The sequence below is a fragment of the Oncorhynchus keta genome, chromosome 15 (genome assembly GCF_023373465.1).
Source record: "Oncorhynchus keta strain PuntledgeMale-10-30-2019 chromosome 15, Oket_V2, whole genome shotgun sequence".
NCBI classification, from domain to species: Eukaryota; Metazoa; Chordata; class Actinopteri; order Salmoniformes; family Salmonidae; genus Oncorhynchus; species Oncorhynchus keta.
This window is the reverse complement of record NC_068435.1, coordinates 6,466,613-6,491,339: the sequence shown is the minus strand read 5'-3', so window position 1 is coordinate 6,491,339 and position 24,727 is coordinate 6,466,613. Positions and strand designations below refer to the sequence as shown.

General features: G+C 46.5%; 1 protein-coding gene and 1 long non-coding RNA gene across 11 annotated transcripts in view; one reads left to right on the top strand and one right to left on the bottom strand.

Moving 5' to 3' along the window:
- Positions 1 to 239: 239 nt before the first annotated feature.
- LOC118382154 (rho GTPase-activating protein 29-like) overlaps positions 240 to 24,727 on the bottom strand; it is a 72,709-nt gene continuing 48,221 nt past the window's right edge. For 4 of the 6 annotated variants that reach the window (XM_052463081.1, XM_052463080.1, XM_052463085.1 and 1 more), the window contains 12 exons: positions 22,382 to 22,554; positions 17,950 to 18,110; positions 17,192 to 17,284; positions 15,583 to 15,746; positions 14,399 to 14,587; positions 11,794 to 11,931; positions 11,339 to 11,658; positions 4,831 to 4,963; positions 4,278 to 4,442; positions 3,115 to 3,270; positions 2,791 to 2,952; positions 240 to 2,614 (listed from right to left, as the gene is read on the bottom strand). In XM_052463081.1, coding sequence (XP_052319041.1) covers positions 1,310 to 2,614; positions 2,791 to 2,952; positions 3,115 to 3,270; positions 4,278 to 4,442; positions 4,831 to 4,963; positions 11,339 to 11,658; positions 11,794 to 11,931; positions 14,399 to 14,587; positions 15,583 to 15,746; positions 17,192 to 17,284; positions 17,950 to 18,110; positions 22,382 to 22,554 — 3,159 coding nt within the window. In that variant the 3' untranslated portion in view covers positions 240 to 1,309. The remainder of the gene's footprint in view (positions 2,615 to 2,790; positions 2,953 to 3,114; positions 3,271 to 4,277; positions 4,443 to 4,830; positions 4,964 to 11,338; positions 11,659 to 11,793; positions 11,932 to 14,398; positions 14,588 to 15,582; positions 15,747 to 17,191; positions 17,285 to 17,949; positions 18,111 to 22,381; positions 22,555 to 24,727) is intronic. The other 2 variants (XM_052463083.1, XM_052463082.1) reach the window with 2 other exon arrangements.
- LOC127907545 (uncharacterized) lies at positions 22,629 to 24,535 on the top strand. Of its 5 annotated transcripts, none has more exons than XR_008064809.1 (3): positions 22,629 to 23,069; positions 23,574 to 23,629; positions 24,526 to 24,535. It is a non-coding gene; the product is annotated as an uncharacterized LOC127907545 (long non-coding RNA). The 5 variants fall into 5 exon arrangements; XR_008064810.1 differs by lacking the exon at positions 24,526 to 24,535 and adding an exon at positions 24,442 to 24,451; XR_008064811.1 differs by lacking the exon at positions 24,526 to 24,535 and adding an exon at positions 24,358 to 24,367.

The following is a 24,727-nucleotide window of genomic DNA, read 5'->3' as shown; positions in this document are numbered from 1 at the left end:
TCACCAGGTGAGACAGGTACCTACCCCAGTGTGTCAGTAGTTACCAGGTGAGACAGGTACCTACCCCAGTGTGTTAGTAGTCACCAGGTGAGACAGGTAGCTACCCCAGTGTGTTAGTAGTCCCCAGGTGAGACAGGTACCTAGACAACATACATTGACATCGTGTGCATTTTACATTCAGGCTGTTAACAACAAAATGTGGAAAGGTCAAAGGGTATGAATCGTTTCCGAAGACTCTGTTCATTGTTAACAACTTTATTGGACATTTGCTAATAACAACAAAAATAAAATGTCAACACTCAAGTAAAGTTTCAGCTATACTTTTAATTTGATGTATTTTTGCACGTCTTTCTGTATGGTCACAAGACGTTGACAAATAATTCAACGCAACAAAACGAGCAGTTTCAAAGTAACGTATATAAAACGTAACCGGGTAGGTTACAAAGACATGACATGAGGTATCAGATGCTAATCTGAACGGGACTATGGGTAAAAAATAAAATAAGGCTTCCATCCATTCACTGTGGAATGTAATACAACACAATACACTTTTTGTTTTGAAAAAAAAAAAAACATTGACCCTGAATTAAGTAAGTGTATCATGTGGATAGAAACAAATACCGTACACTGTATCATTCATTGTATAAAACAAAAAAAACTAAAATTGTATTTCATTCCCAATAGAACTAATTAATTGTTTCTCTCTCTAACATGACTACAAGAACTGAGTACACGATTTCATTGAGAAAAATAACTTCATTTAAGTCCCAGTTCCATTTTGGACCCACCCCAAATGCATTCAACTGAAGTGTGTCTTCCGCATTTGAATCAGAGGGGTTATAACTGCCTTGTTCAGATGCGAATTTTACCTTGTCATCTCGGGGATTCGATCCAGCAACCTTTCGGTTACTGGCCCGACACTATATTATATTAAAACACATGTAGTTAACACTTTCCTGGTCTACCTTTCACACTTCTTCTGACATCAAAATACTAGTTATTTTCCCAATATACAATCTGGCACAGAGATACACACTGTAGAAATGATTTACAGACACACATATGTAAAAACTGTTTTCTTGGGGGCTGTAGAAGGAGACACGACAATGTGACAGTATCCACAGTGGGGAGACTTCCTGCTTACAGACGTCAGCAGTGGGGAGACTTCCTGCTTACAGACGTCAACAGTGGGGAGACTTCCTGCTTACAGACGTCAACAGTGGGTAGACTTCCTGCTTACAGACGTCAGCAGTGGGTAGACTTCCTGCTTACAGACGTCAGCAGTGGGGAGACTTCCTGCTTACAGACGTCAACAGTGGGGAGACTTCCTGCTTACAGACGTCAACAGTGGGTAGACTTCCTGCTTCCTGCTTACAGACGTCAACAGTGGGAGACTTCCTGCTTCCTGCTCTTCCGGGGAAGAGGTTTTAACAGTAGGGGAAGAGGTTTTAACATTAGGAGTGGTCGGGCAAGAGGTTTTAACAGTAGGAGTTGGGGACATATTGATGGGGCTAGTGGTGGTAACCATAGGGGTAGAGGAGAAAGTAATGGTGGAGGAATGGGAGGAAGTGAGGAGGAGGAGAGCAGTAGGAGAGGTCGGGGAAGAGGTTTTAACAGTAGGAGAGGTCGGGGAAGAGGTTTTAACAGTAGGGGAAGAGGTTTTAACAGTAGGAGAGGTCGGGGAAGAGGTTTTAACAGTAGGAGAAGAGGTTTTAACAGTAGGAGAGGTCGGGGAAGAGGTTTTAACAGTAGGAGAAGAGGTTTTAACAGTAGGAGAAGTCGGGGAAGAGGTTTTAACAGTAGGAGAAGAGGTTTTAACAGTAGGAGAGGTCGGGGAAGAGGTTTTAACAGTAGGAGAAGAGGTTTTAACAGTAGGAGAAGAGGTTTTAACAGTAGGAGAAGAGGTTTTAACAGTAGTAGAAGTCGGGGAAGAGGTTTTGACAGTAGGAGAAGAGGTTTTAACATTAGGAGTGGTCGGGCAAGAGGTTTTAACAGTAGGAGTTGGGGACATATTGATGGGGCTAGTGGTACCAGAGGTACTTGATGATGGCCAGCCTCTCGTAGCTGAAGAACCACCAGGAGGCTTGTAGAAGGTTCCGGGCGGAGGCTGCAGATTCCTTGGTTGTCTGAACGCTATGGGGGAGTTGGTAGAGGTTCTAGTCTCCCCGCCACCTCCAGCGGCAGAGTTAGGCCTGTCCTTTGTCTCCTCTCTGTCTCTTCTGGACGCCTGGCCAGCCGTCCCCGATAACGTGTAAGGGCTGTTGGGGAATATGGTGCCGACACTTCCACTGGATGGGAGAGCAGAGCTAGTCGGCCCAGATGCGGATGGTTGTGTCGGCAACGTCGGCTGTGTTCCGGGGCCAGCACCGGCAGGCGGTAAATTAGCCATGATCATGGCGGTGCGCGGCGTGACATCGTAGTGTTTGTACTTCCTGTCCCAGGTCCTACGCTGCACGGGCTGGGGATTGAAGGGTGTGATAAAGTAGGTGCTGACCCTTGACCCCTCACCAATCCGAGGCGTTTCCTTCTCCGGCTCGGCCGACTCTGTGGTGGAGTCAGCGATGGGATCCAACATGGCGGCGTCGTTGGTGTTCTGGTTGTTCCTCTCAACGACCTGAGAGATGAGATTGAGATTGTACTTTATTAATCCTCGTGAAGGGAAATACTGTAGGTTTATCATACTTACAGCCACAGAAATTAAAAAGAGCAATACTACACAACATTAAAAACCATCACAAGACAATTCCAGTATATTTTCCGAAAAAAACTATTAAAGTGATGGGTGTTGACCTGGGAGGGGGTGGGGAGGGGCAGGCGCTCCAAGGGCATGCTGATTGGTCGGAACAGTATTCTCGAGCGCTGGGAGCGAAGTTGGACCCGAGGGGCCGTAGAGGAGGTAGAGGAGGTGAGATTGATGCTTGGACGGCCAAACACAAGGGTAGACCTCTGCACCTATGGGACAAAACAGACAGAAATGAGCTTCGTTGCCGATTCCTAACTCTGACACTTTAGCAATGACGTTGAACCTGTTGATGTTGCAATGATGATTAATATGCACTGTCCCTCTGTCAAATACATTTCATAACTAACTAACTCTCTCACTCAGGAACAAACCTTGGGAGCACCAGCAGCAGCAGAGCCGACGCCGTTGAGCCTCTCCAGGGCTGTTAACTCTCTCCTGTCTGGTCCAGTCCTTCCTGTCTTCACCTCATCCAGGATATGAGAGGATGGGATGACCGACGAGTGTCTCTTGCAGACTTTGGTGCTCTGCTTGGTAACAGGGCAAAAGGGTTAGGAATGACAAAAGAACCACAACAAAGCCAAACAGTCAATTGATTCTTACCAAGGTGGTCAATCTTTAAATACAACCTTACCCGCCCGGTACAACCTTACCCGCCCGGTACAACCTTTACCCGCCCGGAACAACCTTTACCCGCCCGGTACAACCTTTACCCGCCCGGTACAACCTTTACCCGCCCGGTACAACCTTACCCGCCCGGTACAACCTTTACCCGCCCGGAACAACCTTTACCCGCCCGGTACAACCTTTACCCGCCCGGTACAACCTTTACCCGCCCGGTACAACCTTTACCCGCCCGGTACAACCTTTACACCCGCCCGGTACAACCTTTACCCGCCGGTACAACCTTTACCCGCCCGGTACAACCTTTACCCGCCCGGTACAACCTTACCCGCCCGGTACAACCTTTACCCGCCCGGTACAACCTTTACCCGCCCGGTACAACCTTTACCCGCCCGGTACAACCTTTACCCGCCCGGGACAACCTTTACCTGCCCGGTACAACCTTTACCCGCCCGGTACAACCTTTACCCGCCCGTACAACCTTTACCCGCCCGGTACAACCTTTACCCGCCCGGTACAACCTTTACCCGCCTCGGTACAACCTTTACCCGCCCGGTACAACCTTCACCCGCCCGGTACAACCTTTACCCGCCCGGAACAACCTTTACCCGCCCGGTACAACCTTTACCCGCCCGGTACAACCTTTACCCGCCCGGTACAACCTTACCCGCCCGGTACAACCTTTACCCGCCCGGTACAACCTTTACCCGCCCGGTACAACCTTACCCGCCAGGTACAACCTTTACCCGCCCGGTACATCCTTTCCCGCCTCGTACAATTTGCCACCTTTGATTGATATAATAAATAACCCCTTAAGTGATGTGGGTTTCCTCAGACTCCAGTTCATCTCCTCTGCAATGGGTCGGAATTTGCAGAAATGATTGTCTCATTCAAGACACTTGGATCTCCTCACCTCCTTGATGTCGAGCAGGGAGACGGAGCGAAGGCTGAGTCTCTGCTCCTCCTGAAGGGTGAGTCGGGTCTGGTCCGCCGTGGAGGAGGAGGAAGAGGAGGAGACGGGGCTGGCCACGTCAAAGATCATCTGGTAGTGACGTACCAGCAACTCCACCATCAGTGCCTGGGAGGATAAACGTCATCAGGAAATAAAGGAGCAAAAAAAAACTAAGGTGATCATTTTGATTTGTAAAAGGTCACAGGTCACTTATCATAACAATACATTTAATTTATATAGCGCTTCTCATTCTGAGGGTCATAACAATAGAAGTTTAACATGAGTTTTAGAAAGGATGTTACCTCTGACCACAGAGGGTGTCATATACTGTATCTTGTAATAGTACCAAGATCAAGAGCTTCACTTTTTCAACAGGATAACAACAAATTGCTGGTGAGTGGTCTAAAACTGTGATCTTGGTTGTCTCATTCTCATATTGATAGGTCATAGACTGGATAACGATAAGTCCCCAGGTACACACCTGGTTAAGGTTAGTCTCCAGGTACTCACTCACCTGGTAAGGGTAATCAACCAGAGAAGACAGGGAAACCTCTGCATCAGTCTGTCGTGGTTTGACCAGCGTAGGGCCGAAAATAATACCCAGATTACTGGCTGTCATCTTGTTTTCCTCCGCCTGCTCTGTCACTCTGAGAGAAGAGGTACATATTAATACAATATTAACAGATTAAGAATAACAATATATAAAATAATATGTACAGATCAAGGATGTGATTTCCTAATATGGGTCTCTGGGGGAGGAGAGAGATTGGTGTCGACTATAAACAGTCAGGAAGGGATACTGCTTGATGTATTCCCTGTTACAGCATTTTCCTCACCAATCTACATAATATACCCCACAATGAAAGTGATTTTTTCCCCCTCACATTTATTAAAAATGAAGAGAAACAAAACAGAAATATCTCATTTACATAAGTATTCACACCCCTGAGTCAAAACATGTTAGAATCAACTTTGACAGCGATTACAGCTGTGAGTCTTTCTGGGTAAGTCCCTAAGAGCTATGAGTCTTTATGGGTAAGTCTCTTAAGAGATTTTACACACCTGGATTGTACAATATCACATTATTCTTTAAAAAAATTATTCAAGCTCTGTCAAGTTTGTATTGTTGATCATTTCTTGGCAGCTATTTTCAGCTCCTGCCATAGATTTTCAAGCCTTTTTAAGTCAAAACTGTAACTAGGCCACTCGAGAAACATTCAACATCATCTTGTAAGCAACTCCAGTGTAGATTTGGCCTTGTGTTTTAGGTTATTGTCTTGCTGAAAAGGTGAATTCATTTCCCAGTGTCTGTTGGAAAGCAGACTGAACCAAGTTTTCCTCTAGGATTTTGCCTGTGTTTAGCTCTATTCCATTTAATTTTTTTAAATTTTTTTTATAACTCCTAGTCCTTCATGATGACAAGCATACCCATAACATGATGCAGCCGCCACCATGCTTTAAAATATGAAGAGTGGTACTCTGTGGTGTGTTGTGTTGGATTCACCCCAACACTTTGTAAAGTTAATTTCTTTGACACATTTATTGCAATTTCACTTTAGTGCCTAATTGCAAACAGGATGCATGTTTTAGAATATTTTCATTCTGTACAGGCTTCCTTCTTTTCACTCTGTCATTTAGGTTAGTATTGTAGAGTAACTACAATGTTGTTGATCCATCCTCAGTCTGCTCATATCACAGCCATTACACTCGTTAACTGTTTTAAAGTCACCATTGGCCTCATGGTGAAATCCCTGAGCAGTTTCCTTCCTCTCCTGTGTTGAATCTGTGTTTGAAATTCACTGATTGACTGAGGGACCTTACAGATAATTGTATGTGTGTACAGAGTTGAGGTAGTCATGTTAAACACTATTATTGCACACAGAGTCCATGCAACTTATTATGTGACTTGTTAAGCAAATGTTTACTCCTGAACTTAATTAGGCTTGCCTTGACAAAGAGTTTGAACACTTATTGATTCCAGACATTTCATATTTTCAATTAAATTTGTAAACATTTCTAAAAACATAATTCCACTTTCACATTATGGGCTATTGTGTGTAGATCAATACAACATCTCAATTTAATCCATTTAAAATTCAGGCTGTAACACAACAAAGTGTTGGAAAAGTAAACAGGTGTGAATACTTTCTGAAGGCTCTGTATCTAGTGTAGACAGACAGGCTGCCTTCCACAATGTAACACTGTTCCAGCCATAGAGATGAATAGACATCACAACGTAACACTGTTCCAGCCATAGAGATGAATAGACATCACAACGTAACACTGTTCCAGCCATAGAGATGAATAGACATCACAACGTAACACTGTTCCAGCCATAGAGATGAATAGACATCACAACGTAACACTGTTCCAGCCATAGAGATGTATAGACATCACAACGTAACACTGTTCCAGCCATAGAGATGTATAGACATCACAACGTAACACTGTTCCAGCCATAGAGATGTATAGACATCACAACGTAACACTGTTCCAGCCATAGAGATGTATAGACATCACAACGTAACACTGTTCCAGCCATAGAGATGAATAGACATCACAACGCAACACTGTTCCAGCCATAGAGGTGAATAGACATCACAACGTAACACTGTTCCAGCCATAGAGATGAATAGACATCACAACGTAACACTGTTCCAGCCATAGAGATGAATAGACATCACAACGTAACACTGTTCCAGCCATAGAGATGAATAGACATCACAACGTAACACTGTTCCAGCCATAGAGATGAATAGACATCACAACGTAACACTGTTCCAGCCATAAAGATGAATAGAGATCACAACGTAACACTGTTCCAGCCATAGAGATAAATAGAGATCACAACGTAACACTGTTCCAGCCATAGAGATGTATAGACATCACAACGTAACACTGTTCCAGCCATAGAGATGAATAGACATCACAACGTAACACTGTTCCAGCCATAGAGATGTATAGACATCACAACGTAACACTGTTCCAGCCATAGAGATGAATAGACATCACAACGTAACACTGTTCCAGCCATAGAGATGAATAGACATCACAACGTAACACTGTTCCAGCCATAGAGATGAATAGACATCACAACGTAACACTGTTCCAGCCATAGAGATGAATAGACATCACAACGTAACACTGTTCCAGCCATAGAGATGTATAGACATCACAACGTAACACTGTTCCAGCCATAGAGATCACAACGTGACACTGTTCCAGCCATAGAGATGTGTATAGACATCACAACGTAACACTGTTCCAGCCATAGATATGTATAGAGATCACAAAGTGACACTGTTCCAGCCATAGAGATGTGGCCCCGGAGTTTCTAAACCACTGAGGTAGCAGGAACACCTGGCCCCGGAGTTTCTAAACCACTGAGGTAGCAGGAACACCTGGCCCCGGAGTTTCTAAACCACTGAGGTAGCAGGAACACCTGGCCCCGGAGTTTCTAAACCACTGAGGTAGCAGGAACACCTGGCCCCGGAGTTTCTAAACCACTGAGGTAGCAGGAACACCTGGCCCCGGAGTTTCTAAACCACTGAGGTAGCAGGAACACCTGGCCCCGGAGTTTCTAAACCACTGAGGTAGCAGGAACACCTGGCCCCGGAGTTTCTAAACCACTGAGGTAGCAGGAACACCTGGCCCCAGAGTTTCTAAACCACTGAGGTAGCAGGAACACCTGGCCCCGGAGTTTCTAAACCACTGAGGTAGCAGGAACACCTGGCCCGGAGTTTCTAAACCACTGAGGTAGCAGGAACACCTGGCCCCGGAGTTTCTAAACCACTGAGGTAGCAGGAACACCTGGCCCCGGAGTTTCTAAACCACTGAGGTAGCAGGAACACCTGGCCCCGGAGTTTCTAAACCACTGAGGTAGCAGGAACACCTGGCCCTGGAGTTTCTAAACCACTGAAGTAGCAGGAACACCTGGCCCCTGAGTTTCTAAACCACTGAGGTAGCAGGAACACCTGGCCCCAGAGTTTCTAAACCACTGAGGTAGCAGGAACACCTGGCCCCAGAGTTTCTAAACCACTGAGGTAGCAGGAACACCTGGCCCCAGAGTTTCTAAACCACTGAGGTAGCAGGAACACCTGGCCCCAGAGTTTCTAAACCACTGAGGTAGCAGGAACACCTGGCCCGGAGTTTCTAAACAACTGAGGTAGCAGGAACACCTGGCCCCGGAGTTTCTAAACCACTGAGTTAGCAGGAACACCTGGCCCCGAGTTTCTAAACCACTGAGGTAGCAGGAACACCTGGCCCGGAGTTTCTAAACCACTGAGGTAGCAGGAACACCTGGCCCGGAGTTTCTAAACCACTGAGGTAGCAGGAACACCTGGCCCGGAGTTTCTAAACCACTGAGGTAGCAGGAACACCTGGCCCCGGAGTTTCTAAACCACTGAGGTAGCAGGAACACCTGGCCCGGAGTTTCTAAACCACTGAGGTAGCAGGAACACCTGGCCCGGAGTTTCTAAACCACTGAGGTAGCAGGAACACCTGGCCCGGAGTTTCTAAACCACTGAGGTAGCAGGAACACCTGGCCCGGAGTTTCTAAACCACTGAGGTAGCAGGAACACCTGGCCCGGAGTTTCTAAACCACTGAGGTAGGAACAGGAACAAACCACTGGCCACCTGGCCCAGAGTTTCTAAACCACTGAGGTAGCAGGAACACCTGGCCCGGAGTTTCTAAACCACTGAGGTAGCAGGAACACCTGGCCCCGGCCCACTGAGGTAGAACACCTGTTTCTAAACCACTGAGGTAGCAGGAACACCTGGCCCCGGAGTTTCTAAACCACTGAGGTAGCAGGAACACCTGGCCCCAGAGTTTCTAAACCACTGAGGTAGCAGGAACACCTGGCCCGGAGTTTCTAAACCACTGAGGTAGCAGGAACACCTGGCCCCGGAGTTTCTAAACCACTGAGGTAGCAGGAACACCTGGCCCCGGAGTTTCTAAACCACTGAGGTAGCAGGAACACCTGGCCCCGGAGTTTCTAAACCACTGAGGTAGCAGGAACACCTGGCCCCGGAGTTTCTAAACCACTGAGGTAGCAGGAACACCTGGCCCCGGAGTTTCTAAACCACTGAGGTAGCAGGAACACCTGGCCCTGGAGTTTCTAAACCACTGAGGTAGCAGGAACACCTGGCCCCGGAGTTTCTAGTAAAGCACTTGAGGGGATAGTTGGACCCATCTCTGTGGGAGATGGCTTGCCACTGGCAGTTTGTGAAAAAGTGTTGGACTCTTCTTAGAAGATACTAGAAAACGAAGCTGTGAATTTGAGAGAAAAGGAGGTTTACTATCGAGAAAGAGAATATTCATATGGCACAAGCCAACCGAGTTGCACGCAAACACAAATAGATAGTGATGGACAGAGAGATCAGCCAATTAAAACCATACTGGCCCCTGGATGGGGGAGGTTCTAAGGGTTGTCCTGGATAGTGATGGACAGAGAGATCAGCCAATTAAAACCATACTGGTCCCTGATGCGGCACACTAAAGGGGAGGATCTAAGGGTTGAGCTAGATAATGATGGACAGAGAAAGATCAGCCAATTAAAACCAGTGGTTGTTTTATCCGCTCCTGCCATAGGCTTCCAGTCAAGTCCCGTTCGACAGAGGCTGGTAGGCGAGATTATGGCTATTGAGGCAATCTCCATTTTGATGTAGCCCATTTTTTCTTTTCCTACAACTTCTATGAGTTGGTAAACAAACCTGAAAGGGTGCACACTGCCCCCTAGAGGGTGTTGTCTGAACAGGTATAAAGACCAGGATGGTGATTTACTGCCCCCTGGAGGGTGTTGTCTGAACAGGTATAAAGACCAGGATGGTGATTTACTGCCCCCTGGAGGGTGTTGTCTGAACAGGTATAAAGACCAGGATGGTGATTTACTGCCCCCTGGAGGGTGTTGTCTGAACAGGTATAAAGACCAGGATGGTGATTTACTGCCCCCTGGAGGGTGTTGTCTGAACAGGTATAAAGACCAGGATGGTGATTTACTGCCCCCTGGAGGCTGTTGTCTGAACAGGTATAAAGACCAGGATGGTGATTTACTGCCCCCTGGAGGCTGTTGTCTGAACAGGTATAAAGACCAGGATGGTGATTTACTGCCCCCTGGAGGGTGTTGTCTGAACAGGTATAAAGACCAGGATGGTGATTTACTGCCCCCTGGAGGGTGTTGTCTGAACAGGTATAAAGACCAGGATGGTGATTTACTGCCACCTGCAGTTAAGGAATGTTTTTACTCACAAGTATAATTCATTGTCTGATCCTTCCTGATGACCTGGATGGAATTATGTGATCCTTCCTTAACCCACAGGAAGTCCCACCCAGTTGACTACTTCAAAATGGTGAAAGTCTTCAATGCTTCAATGCCCATGCTAAAAGCACGTCTTGTCTGCACAAGTTCCTGCGTCAGTCAGGACAGGGCATAGATATATATTGAGATGGCAACATTGTATCTGTGCCATTGAGACTACCTTTAAAAATAAGTACATTTCCTTATTTTTAAGTTTGAAAAAGTCTGAAAGTACTAAAACCAAATCTTGTGTCATTAATTTATTGTAGCCACTAGATGGCGGTGATACAGCTTGGCTAACCAATTTGAAGAAGACAATGTTCTCTGATCATAGGCTGATCACTCTCAACCCATAGGAAACACCCACCCTGTTGACTACTTTAAAATGGTGGAAGCCCTCAATAGCAATGTCTAAAATCAAATATAAAAACACAAAACTACAATAACCTTGGTTTGGTATGTGTGTGCCTTTGTGCATTTCTACCCATATCTTACCTGTGTAGGTGAGCTACAAGGAAAGGGTTCTGTAGTGTGTAGGTGAGCTACGAGGAAAGGGTTCTGTAGTGTGTAGGTGAGCTACGAGGAAAGGGTTCTGTAGTGTGTAGGTGAGCTACGAGGAAAGGGTTCTGTAGTGTGTAGGTGAGCTACGAGGAAAGGGTTCTGTAGTGTGTAGGTGAGCTACGAGGAAAGCGTTCTGTAGTATGTAGGTATATACCCATCTCTTACCTGTGTAGGTGTGCAATGAGGAAGCGGAGAGTCTTGTAGTTTGCAGGCGGTAGCTGTCGTAACAGGTCTCTAATCTTAAAGATGACTCTATTGAGTTTGATACTGGGCTGGTCTCCACCAGGCTGGCTGGTTCTCAGGGGAGGCTGCTCTCCCTCTACTCCAGGCTGAGTGCCTCCTGGTCGGGGTTGTTCTCCCCCTGGCCGCCCCTGGTCCTGGAGGGCCCTGGCTACAGCCTTCTCTTCGATGATCACCCTCTGGCTCTCCTTGGCCAATCCGATGAAGTCATTATAGTAACGGTACAGGATCAACGGCTCTGGTAACTACAGAAGATATTAATCAATCAAGTAATCAATCAATATCTTTGGGAAAATGTGTTATACATTATTACATTATAATGATCTATTGGTGTAAAACAAGGATGCTCTTTATCCCCATTTGAATTCAGACTGTCCCACCTGTCTCAGGTAGAGTTTGAGCACGTTGCCGATGTCGTGGGGTGAGAGGTCAGAGAGCTCTACCAGGTCCTTGCCGTTCTCAAACGCCTGACACAGCTTCTCCACACGAGACTTCGCCCCGTTCACACGGTAGATTCCCTGGACAAAGAACACACAATATACCAGCTGCCCAAAATCACAGCCATGTCAGATACTGTCAGGCACAGATACCATCACACACAGATACCATCACACACAGATATCATCACACACAGATATCATCACACACAGATACCCTGGCCAGATACCATCACACACAGATACCCTGGCCAGATACCATCACACACAGATACCCTGGCCAGAAACCATCACACACAGATACCATCACACACAGATACCCTGGCCAGATACCATCACACATATACCCTGGCCAGATACCATCACACACAGATACCCTGGCCAGATACCATCACACACAGATACCATCACACACAGATACCATCACACACAGATACCCTGGCCAGATACCATCACACACGGATACCCTGGTCAGATACCATCACACACAGATACCCTGGCCAGATACCACACACACAGATACCCTGGCCAGATACCATCACACACACACATACCCTGTCCAGATACCATCACACATAACCCTGGCCAGATACCATCACAAACATACCCTGGAAAGATACCATCACACATATACCCTGGCCAGATACTATCACACATATACCCTGGCCAGATACCATCACACATATACCCTGGCCAGATACCATCACACATATACCCTGGCCAGATACCATCACACATATACCCTGGCCAGATACCATCACACATATACCCTGGCCAGATACCATCACACATATACCCTGGCCAGATACCATCACACATATACCCTGGCCAGATACCATCACACATATACACTGGCCAGATACTATCACACATATACCCTGGCCAGATACCATCACACATATACCCTGGCCAGATACCATCACACATATACCCTGGCCAGATACCATCACAAACATACCCTGGAAAGATACCATCACACATATACCCTGGCCAGATACTATCACACATATACCCTGGCCAGATACTATCACACATATACCCTGGCCAGATACCATCACACATATACCCTGGCCAGATACCATCACACATATACCCTGGCCAGATACCATCACACATATACCCTGGCCAGATACCATCACACATATACCCTGGCCAGATACTATCACATATACCCTGGCCAGATACCATCACATATACCCTGGCCAGATACCATCACACATATACCCTGGCCAGATACCATCACACATATACCCTGGCCAGATACCATCACACATATACCCTGGCCAGATACCATCACACATATACCCTGGCCAGATACCATCACACATATACCCTGGCCAGATACCATCACAAACATACCCTGGAAAGATACCATCACACATATACACTGGCCAGATACCATCACACATATACCCTGGCCAGATACCATCACACATATACCCTGGCCAGATACCATCACAAACATACCCTGGAAAGATACCATCACACACATACCCTGGCCAGATACCATCACATATAACCTGGCCAGATACCATCACATATACCCTGGCCAGATAACATCACATATACCCTGGCCAGTTAACATCACATATACCCTGGCCAGTTAACATCACATATACCCTGGCCAGATAACATCACATATACCCTGGCCAGATACCATCACACATATACCCTGGCCAGATACCATCACACATATACCCTGGCCAGATACCATCACATATACCCTGGCCAGATACCATCACATATACCCTGGCCAGATACCATCACACACATACCCTGGCCAGATACCATCACATATAACCTGGCCAGATACCATCACATATACCCTGGCCAGATACCATCACATATAACCTGGCCAGATACCATCAAATATAACCTGGCCAGATACCATCACATATACCCTGGCCAGATACCATCACATATACCCTGGCCAGATACCATCACATATAATCTGGCCAGATACCATCAAATATAACCTGGCCAGATACCATCACATATACCCTGGCCAGATACCATCACATATACCCTGGCCAGATACCATCACATATACCCTGGCCAGATACCATCACACACATACCCTGGCCAGATACCATCACACACATACCCTGGCCAGATACCATCACACATACCCTGGCCAGATACCATCACATATACCCTGGCCAGATACCATCACATATACCCTGGCCAGATACCATCACATATACCCTGGCCAGATCCAGATTCAGTTAGTGCTCTAACAGTGTTTTGTCATCCTGGGGACGTAAAGGGTTGATTGGGATTGGTTGAAAGGGATTCAAAATCAACCAAATGTTTGATGAGTTGAGTGGAATCGTTAGTGTATTGCTACGGCAACAACTAAAATGTGAATCCCTTTTATGGTCCCCGGGACCAGGATGAAGAAACCGCTGCTATTGCAGGTGCCCGTTATGTAGGAAGATGTCTTTAGCGATAGCTAACTTCCCAACATTATTTTACCTCACATTTAGAAATCAAAGTTAGACTGCAGGCTGTTTTTTCTCTCTCTCTCTCGTTTCTAACCTTGGTTTACCTTGAGGTTGAGCGCTCTGCCCTCGATCTCAGAGGTACACTTCCTGATGATGAAGGGGATCCCATCTGGGCTGTTCTTCGCTGCCTGGGTGAAGTCTATCCCAAACAGCTGTAGTCTTCCCTGCAGCCTCTTATGACCACACTGGATGGCCAGGGTCTCCAGACACTTCTTATGACAGGCCAGGGAGCACTGAGACAGACAGGGAGAGACATGGGAAATGTGACTGGTACGAACCACACTTTAGAGCAATTATTTATATCTTCTACTTTGAGCCCCAGTAGCCCCAACAGCCCCCAACAGCAGCCCCCAGCCCCAACAGCAGCCCCCAGCCCCAACAGCATCTCCCAGCCCCACCAGCAGCCCCACCAGCGGCCTCCAGCCCCAACAGCAGCCCCAAGCCCCACCAGCAGCCCCCAGCCCCAACAGTAGCCCCACCAGCAGCCCCCATCCCCAACAGCAGCCCACAGCCCCACCAGCAGCCTCACCAGCAGCCCCCAGCCCCAACAGCAGCCCCCAGCCCCACCAGCAGCCCCAACAGCAGCCCCCAGCCCAGCCCCCAGCCCAACCAGCCCCAAGAGCAGCCCCCAGCCCAACCAGCCCCAACAGCAGTCCTCAGCCCCAACACCCGCCCCAACAGCAGCCCCCAACCCCAACAGCAGCCCCCAGCCCCAACAGCAGCCCCCGGCCCCAACAGCAGCCCCAACAGCAGCCCCCAGCCCCCCAACAGCCCCACCAGCAGCCCCCAGCCCGAACAGCAGCCCCCAGCCCCACAAGCAGCCCTCAGCCCCCAGCCCCACCAGCAGCCCCCAGCCCCACCAGCAGCCCCCAGCCCCACCAGCAGCCCCCAGCCCCACCAGCAGCCTCACCAGCAGCCCCCAGCCCCAACAGCAGCCCCCAGCCCCACCACCAGCCCCAACAGCAGCCCCCAGCCCAGCCCCCCAGCCCAACCAGCCCCAAGAGCAGCCCCCAGCCCAACCAGCCCCAACAGCAGTCCCCAGCCCCAACACCCGCCCCAACAGCAGCCCCCAACCCCAACAGCAGCCCCCGGCCCCAACAGCAGCCCCAACAGCAGCCCCCAGCCCGAACAGCAGCCCCCAGCCCCACCAGCAGCCCTCAGCCCCACCAGCAGCCCCCAGCTCACCCAGACCCCCTGGAGCTTGTGTGTGCTATCGGTTTATTTCTACCTCTTCACATTCTGCTCCGTGAAACACCACCAGACTGTCACACTCCCTGCACTTAGATGGCGCTCTGAGTTTCCTCAGCTTGTGTGTCTGAGACGCCTTGGACATCTGGGCATTACGAAACGGACCAGGGGAACCGTCTGCCTCGGTCACCATCTCACCCAGACCTGAGAGGGGAGGGAGAGGAGAGAGAGAGCAAAGAGAGAGAGAGCAAAGAGAGAGAGAGAGAGAGAGAGAGAGAGAGAGAGAGAGAGAGAGAGAGAGAGAGAGAGAGAGAGAGAGAGAGAGAGAGAGAGAGAGAGAGAGAGAGAGAGAGAGAGAGAGAGAGAGAGAGAGAGAGAGAGAGAGAGAGAGAGCAAAGAGAGAGCAAAGAGAGAGAGAGAGCAAGAGAGAGAGAGCAAAGAGAGAGAGAGAGAGAGAGAGAGAGCAAAGAGAGAGCAAAGAGAGAGAGAGAGCAAGAGAGAGAGCAAAGAGAGAGAGAGAGAGAGAGCAAAGAGAGAGAGAGAGAGCAAAGAGAGAGAAAGAGAGAGAGAGAGAGAGAGAGAGAGAGAGAGAGAGAGAGCAAAGAGAGAGAGAAAGAGAGAGCAAAGAGAGAGAGAGAGAGAGCAAGAGAGAGAGAGCAAGAGAGAGAGAGCAAAGAGAGAGAGAGCAAAGAGAGAGAGAGAGAGCAAAGAGAGAGAGAGAGAGCAAAGAGAGAGAGAGAGAGCAAAGAGAGAGAGGGAGAGAGCAAAGAGAGAGAGCAAAGAGAGAGAGGGAGAGAGAGAGAGCAAAGAGAGAGAGAGAGAGAGAGAGAGAGAGAGAGAGAGAGAGAGAGAGAGAGAGCAAAGAGAGAGAGCAAAGGGAGAGAGAGAGAGAGAGAGCAAAGAGAGAGAGCAGAGAGAGAGAACAGAGAGAGAACAAAGAGGGAGAGAACAAAGAGAGAGAGCAAAGGGAGAGAGAGAGAGAGAGAGAGAGCAAAGAGAGAGAGCAGAGAGAGAGAACAAAGAGGGAGAGAACAAAGAGAGAGAGAGGATCTTAGTATTGTATTTTATTTCCAAAGTCCTTAGAAATAGAACAATCTGTAAACAAACAGGCCATATCACTTCTGCTAATCTTCACACAATAATGACACACACACACACACACACACACACACACACACACACACACACACACACACACACACACACACACACACACACACACACACACACACACACACACACACACACACACACACACACAACAACCTATATTGGTCTAATCAGATCCGTTCCTTAAAGCAGAATATCCACTATAATAAATCACAGAATTAGAGTTGTATTGAGTTGGTTAAAAACCGTGCGGAGCCCCTGACGCCTCGAACAGTTGATAAAAAAACAATAAAAAAAACACATTCTCCTGTGGAGAGAGAGGTCAGGCTAAAGACAGGAACTAGCTAGCTGGGGACGCAAGCCAAAACCAACACACCTCATCTCACTCGCTACAGCTGTGCACAGAGTAAAACATTTGGTCTGAGGGTTACATGCAAGCAAGACACACCAAAACAACTTCAGACCTTCTCTTTAGACTGACTGACTGACTGTCTGACTGTCTGACTGACTCACTGACTGTCTGTCTGACTGTGTCTTACCGTTGTCTGAGTATGGTTGTCTCTCGTCCAGGTCGTCTGCTGAGGACATGGTGCCAGTGGAGGGGGTTCTGGGTAGTCTGCGTTTAAAGTCACCTGACAACAGGAAGTAAAAAAAAAAAAAAAACTTCCTCAAAACTCACATTAAACAATTAGCAACGTCATTTAACTCACTGAAAAAAACAAACAGTCGTTGTATAGATCAGACCATTCTATTTTCCTGTAGAATTGTTTTTAGTGAATTGATAAAACACACACACTTGCTATTACATGACAGATAACCATTTTTTTGAAACAGCGTATATACACATAGTATGATACTCAGCAAACATGTCCACATTGACATGATTGTGGGCAAAAATTATTGGCCAATGTGGAGCTGGATGAGCCAAGGCTGTTGGCCCCAAGACCTTCACTTATGCTGAAATAAACCCTTCACGATCAGCAAAGTTTATCATATGGAACCTCACAGTAGTGGTTACACCAAAATAACCTGTGACCTCAGAACTACAGGGATTTATCTGCAGAAAAAAAAAAAAAATATATATATATATATTCTGAGATAATTGGCTTTAAAGTTCCTCAACCCTCATCGGTTTAAATGGTGTCAGCAATTGTTATTATCTTGCGTTTTGTTTTTAACTTACACGCCAATTCATGTTATAAAACCATGACCCCAAAGATTCCAATGAGCCCCCGCCTCTACATTATGAAGTAGCTGGGCTTGGTATACTACACTGTGCTTTACTATACTACTCTACCTTGTATGTCTGTGGCGCTGTTGGACCTCTTCCCAGGTCGCGACCCCAGGGGACTGTCCACCTCGTCCCCACTCAGGACGTCATCGGAGGTCAGGGACACCTGGGACAGGTTACCATGGGAACTCGTGCTGCCCAGCGAACGCTTGCTGAACAAAGCAAACCTGGAGGGAGACAGAGACAATACAAGTCAATATTTTTTTAAACTAACGCGAGTGGAAAGCTTAACTCCCATTTTTTAGACAATCCCATGCTTGAGACTTCCCTGGTTTATATGACAGCAGCAACAACACAGGGGATGAGGACTTCCCTGGTTTACATGACAGCAGCAACAACACAGGGGATGAGGACTTCCCTGGTTTACATGACAGCAGCAACAACACAGGGGATGAGGACTTCCCTGGTTTACATGACAGCAGCAACAACACAGGGGATGAGGACTTCCCTGGTTTACATGACAGCAGCAACAACACAGGGGATGAGGACTTCCCTGGTTTACATGACAGCAGCAACAACACAGGGGATGAGGACTTCCCTGGTTTACATGACAGCAGCAACAACACAGGGGATGAGGACTTCCCTGGTTTATATGACAGCAGTAACACAGGGATAAGGACTTCCCTGGTTTATATGACAGCAGTAACACAGGGGATAAGGACTTCCCTGGTTTATATGACAGCAGTAACACAGGGATAAGGACTTCCCTGGTTTATATGACAGCAGTAACACAGGGGATAAGGACTTCCCTGGTTTATATGACAGCAGTAACACAGGGATAAGGACTTCCCTGGTTTATATGACAGCAGTAACACAGGGATGAGGACTTCCCTGGTTTATATGAGCAGTAACAACACAGGGGATGAGTACTTCCCTGGTTTATATGACAGCAGCAACAACACAGGGGATGAGGACTTCCCTGGTTTACATGACAGCAGTAACACAGGGGATAAGGACTTCCCTGGTTTACATGACAGCAGTAACACAGGGATAAGGACTTCCCTGGTTTATATGACAGCAGTAACACAGGGGATGAGGACTTCCCTGGTTTATATGACAGCAGTAACACAGGGGATGAGGACTTCCCTGGTTTACATGACAGCAGTAACACAGGGGATAAGGACTTCCCTGGTTTATATGACAGCAGTAACACAGGGGATGAGGACTTCCCTGGTTTACATGACAGCAGTAACACAGGGATAAGGACTTCCCTGGTTTACATGACAGCAGTAACAACACAGGGGATGAGGACTTCCCTGGTTTACATGACAGCAGTAACAACACAGGGGATAAGGACTTCCCTGGTTTACATGACAGCAGTAACACAGGGATGAGGACTTCCCTGGTTTACATGACAGCAGTAACACAGGGGATGAGGACTTCCCTGGTTTACATGACAGCAGTAACACAGGGATAAGGACTTCCCTGGTTTATATGACAGCAGTAACACAGGGGATGAGGACTTCCCTGGTTTATATGACAGCAGTAACACAGGGGATGAGGACTTCCCTGGTTTACATGACAGCAGTAACACAGGGGATAAGGACTTCCCTGGTTTACATGACAGCAGTAACACAGGGATAAGGACTTCCCTGGTTTACATGACAGCAGTAACAACACAGGGGATGAGGACTTCCCTGGTTTACATGACAGCAGTAACACAGGGGATAAGGACTTCCCTGGTTTATATGACAGCAGTAACACAGGGATAAGGACTTCCCTGGTTTATATGACAGCAGTAACACAGGGATAAGGACTTCCCTGGTTTATATGACAGCAGTAACACAGGGGATAAGGACTTCCCTGGTTTATATGCTGACAACAACACAGGGATGAGGACAGCAGATTTCTACAGTAGGGTTATCCTCCATCTGAGCAGATTTCTACAGTAGGGTTATCCTCTATCTGAAGCAGATTTCTACAGTAGGGTTATCCTCTATCTGAGCAGATTTCCACAGTAGGGTTATCCTCTATCTGAGCAGATTTCTACAGTAGGGGTATCCTCTATCTGAAGCAGATTTCTACAGTAGGGTTATCCTCTATCTGAGCAGATTTCTACAGTAGGGGTATCCTCTATCTGAGCAGATTTCTACAGTAGGGTTATCCTCTATCTGAGCAGATTTCTACAGTAGGGTTATCTTCTATCTGAGCAGATTTCTACAGTAGGGTTATCCTCTATCTGAGCAGATTTCTACAGTAGGGTTATCCTCTATCTGAGCAGATTTCTACAGTAGGGTTATCCTCTATCTGAGCAGATTTCTACAGTAGGGTTATCCTCTATCTGAGCAGATTTCTACAGTAGGGTTATCCTCTATCTGAGCAGATTTCTACAGTAGGGTTATCCTCTATCTGAGCAGATTTCTACAGTAGGGTTATCCTCCATCTGAGCAGATTTCTACAGTAGGGTTATCCTCTATCTGAGCAGATTTCTACAGTAGGGTTATCCTCTATCTGAGCAGATTTCTACAGTAGGGTTATCCTCTATCTGAGCAGATTTCTACAGTAGGGTTATCCTCTATCTGAGCAGATTTCTACAGTAGGGTTATCCTCTATCTGAGCAGATTTCTACAGTAGGGTTATCCTCTATCTGAGCAGATTTCTACAGTAGGGTTATCCTCTATCTGAGCAGATTTCTACAGTAGGGTTATCCTCTATCTGAGCAGATTTCTACAGTAGGGTTATCCTCTATCTGAGCAGATTTCTACAGTAGGGTTATCCTCCATCTGAGCAGATTTCTACAGTAGGGTTATCCTCTATCTGAGCAGATTTCTACAGTAGGGTTATCCTCCATCTGAGCAGATTTCTACAGTAGGGTTATCCTCTATCTGAGCAGATTTCTACAGTAGGGTTATCCTCTATCTGAGCAGATTTCTACAGTAGGGTTATCTTCTATCTGAAGCAGATTTCTACAGTAGGGTTATCCTCTATCTGAGCAGATTTCTACAGTAGGGTTATCCTCTATCTGAGCAGATTTCTACAGTAGGGTTATCTTCTATCTGAAGCAGATTTCTACAGTAGGGTTATCCTCTATCTGAGCAGATTTCTACAGTAGGGTTATCCTCTATCTGAAGCAGATTTCTACAGTAGTGTTATCCTCTATCTGAGCAGATTTCTACAGTAGGGTTATCCTCTATCTGAGAAGATTTCTACAGTAGGGTTATTATGTTGTTGTTGTCGTTCCAAAATGGTGGCCAAATGACTGTTTGCTTGTATTATTCATGGACTGCCACCTTGCCATGCAGGAGGAGCTCGTGAGTTCCAAAGATCCTGAGAGATACTACTCTGTCTGACACCTAACTCAGCCCTCCTGAGGCTAGAGAGATATGAAACTATTCTAGAAGGAAGTACGTAAGGATAGTGTACTACTATTGGCAGGGCGTGGCAGTGGGCGTGGCCAATGGCTCGGTCTAGGCCAAACATTTTAGAGGCCCTCCTCTGGGTCGCAGAGACAAAATGTTGCTGTTTTTTTTTTTTTTTTAGTTCTGAAATTCTACACCTTTTTGCATTAGGGGTGAAAGAAAATGTGCGGTTTTAAAGCTAATTTCCTGGATTTAAACACCTTTTGCCTTTGGCTAATGCCATGTTCTTATGCTTCTATTTATTTATTTATTTATTTTCACCTTTATTTAACCACACACAGACACACACACACATATAGACACAGAGTTTTACTGTCACTATTTTATTTATTTTACCTTTATTTAACCAGGTAGGCAAGTTGAGAACAAGTTCTCATTTACAACTGCGACCTGGCCAAGATAAAGCAAAGCAGTGCGACACAACGACACAGAGTTACACATATGAGTAAACAAACATACAGTCAATAATGCTTTCTGAGTGACTCAAACATTTCCAACAAAATCCTCATGCCATGACAAAACAAAATCCCGAATTCATAATATATTTTTTTATTTGAGATTCTCCCTGACTCTTTAATTTCTGTGATTGATAGTTCTCAGATTATATTATTTATAAATATATAGCTCCATTATTTTTTATGCATACTTTATATCTGATTTTAGTTGTTTTAAGTTTACACTGAAAACCTTTTACCATCCCAATAATTAGTCTTGGGCGGCCTGCCAAATACTTTGCAATGCAGAAAAAAAGTCCCATATGGGCCCTGGTCTTAAGTAGTGCACTATGTAGGGAATAGGGTTCCATGGGGCCCTGGTCTTAAGTAGTACACTATATAGGGAATAGGGTTCCATAGGACTCTGGTCTAAAGTAATGCACTACATAGGGAATAGGGTGCCATTGGGTTCTGGTCTAAAGTAGTGCACTATGTAGGGAATAGGGTTCCATAGGACTCTGGTCTAACGTAGTGCACTACATAGGGAATAGGGTGCCATTGGGTTCTGGTCTAAAGTAGTGCACTATGTAGGGAATAGGGTGCAGTTGGGTGTCAGATTATATAAGGAAGTGTTATTGACTTTACCGTCCATCAACGGAGAAGGACTCCATGTGTATCTGATCTTTGGGTAGATTTCTGACAAACTCTGCGTATTTCTGTCCAGGCTCGTACATCTTGGCGTTTCCACACAGGGCCTGGTAGTGGCCGGGGAGAGACACGGTCTGGGCCTGCTGCAGCTGGAACCAGTTGACGGTCACCTGGAGGGATATACAGTTAGAGAGAGAGAACCCCAAACTCTGGTGCTTTACTCATGCTGTGTACGGTCCCTGATCCATCAATAACTATATCCTGTGGCCTACTGTGTTGTTGTTGTTGTTGTTGTCGCACTGCTTTTGCTTTATCTTGGCCAGGACGCAGTTGTAAATGAGAACATGTTCTCAACTGGCCTACCTGGTTAAATAAAGGTGATCTGGCCTACCTGGTTAAATAAAGGTGATCTGGCCTACCTGGTTAAATAAAGGTGAACTGGCCTACCTGGTTAAATAAAGGTGATCTGGCCTACCTGGTTAAATAGAGGTGAACTGGCCTACCTGGTTAAATAAAGGTGATCTGGCCTACCTGGTTAAATAAAGGTGAACTGGCCTACCTGGTTAAATAAAGGTGATCTGGCCTACCTGGTTAAATAAAGGTGATCTGGCCTACCTGGTTAAATAAAGGTGATCTGGCCTACCTGGTTAAATAAAGGTGATCTGGCCTACCTGGTTAAATAAAGGTGAACTGGCCTACCTGGTTAAATAAAGGTGATCTGGCCTACCTGGTTAAATAAAGGTGAACTGGCCTACCTGGTTAAATAAAGGTGATCTGGCCTACCTGGTTAAATAAAGGTGAACTGGCCTACCTGGTTAAATAAAGGTGATCTGGCCTACCTGGTTAAATAAAGGTGAACTGGCCTACCTGGTTAAATAAAGGTGAACTGGCCTACCTGGTTAAATAAAGGTGATCTGGCCTACCTGGTTAAATAAAGGTGAACTGGCCTACCTGGTTAAATAAAGGTGATCTGGCCTACCTGGTTAAATAAAGGTGAACTGGCCTACCTGGTTAAATAAAGGTGAACTGGCCTACCTGGTTAAATAAAGGTGAACTGGCCTACCTGGTTAAATAAAGGTGAACTGGCCTACCTGGTTAAATAAAGGTGATCTGGCCTACCTGGTTAAATAAAGGTGATCTGGCCTACCTGGTTAAATAAAGGTGAACTGGCCTACCTGGTTAAATAAAGGTGATCTGGCCTACCTGGTTAAATAAAGGTGATCTGGCTTACCTGGTTAAATAAAGGTGAACTGGCCTACCTGGTTAAATAAAGGTGATCTAGCCTACCTGGTTAAATAAAGGTGAACTGGCCTACCTGGTTAAATAAAGGTGATCTGGCCTACCTGGTTAAATAAAGGTGAACTGGCCTACCTGGTTAAATAAAGGTGAACTGGCCTACCTGGTTAAATAAAGGTGATCTGGCCTACCTGGTTAAATAAAGGTGAACTGGCCTACCTGGTTGAATAAAGGTGATCTGGCCTACCTGGTTAAATAAAGGTGAACTGGCCTACCTGGTTAAATAAAGGTGAACTGGCCTACCTGGTTAAATAAAGGTGATCTGGCCTACCTGGTTAAATAAAGGTGAACTGGCCTACCTGGTTAAATAAAGGTGAACTGGCCTACCTGGTTAAATAAAGGTGAACTGGCCTACCTGGTTAAATAAAGGTGAACTGGCCTACCTGGTTAAATAAAGGTGATCTGGCCTACCTGGTTAAATAAAGGTGAACTGGCCTACCTGGTTAAATAAAGGTGATCTGGCCTACCTGGTTAAATAAAGGTGAACTGGCCTACCTGGTTAAATAAAGGTGAACTGGCCTACCTGGTTAAATAAAGGTGAACTGGCCTACCTGGTTAAATAAAGGTGAACTGGCCTACCTGGTTAAATAAAGGTGAACTGGCCTACCTGGTTAAATAAAGGTGATCTGGCCTACCTGGTTAAATAAAGGTGATCTGGCCTACCTGGTTAAATAAAGGTGATCTGGCCTACCTGGTTAAATAAAGGTGATCTGGCCTACCTGGTTAAATAAAGGTGAACTGGCCTACCTGGTTAAATAAAGGTGATCTGGCCTACCTGGTTAAATAAAGGTGATCTGGCCTACCTGGTTAAATAAAGGTGAACTGGCCTACCTGGTTAAATAAAGGTGATCTGGCCTACCTGGTTAAATAAAGGTGATCTGGCCTACCTGGTTAAATAAAGGTGAACTGGCCTACCTGGTTAAATAAAGGTGAACTGGCCTACCTGGTTAAATAAAGGTGAACTGGCCTACCTGGTTAAATAAAGGTGATCTGGCCTACCTGGTTAAATAAAGGTGAACTGGCCTACCTGGTTAAATAAAGGTGAAC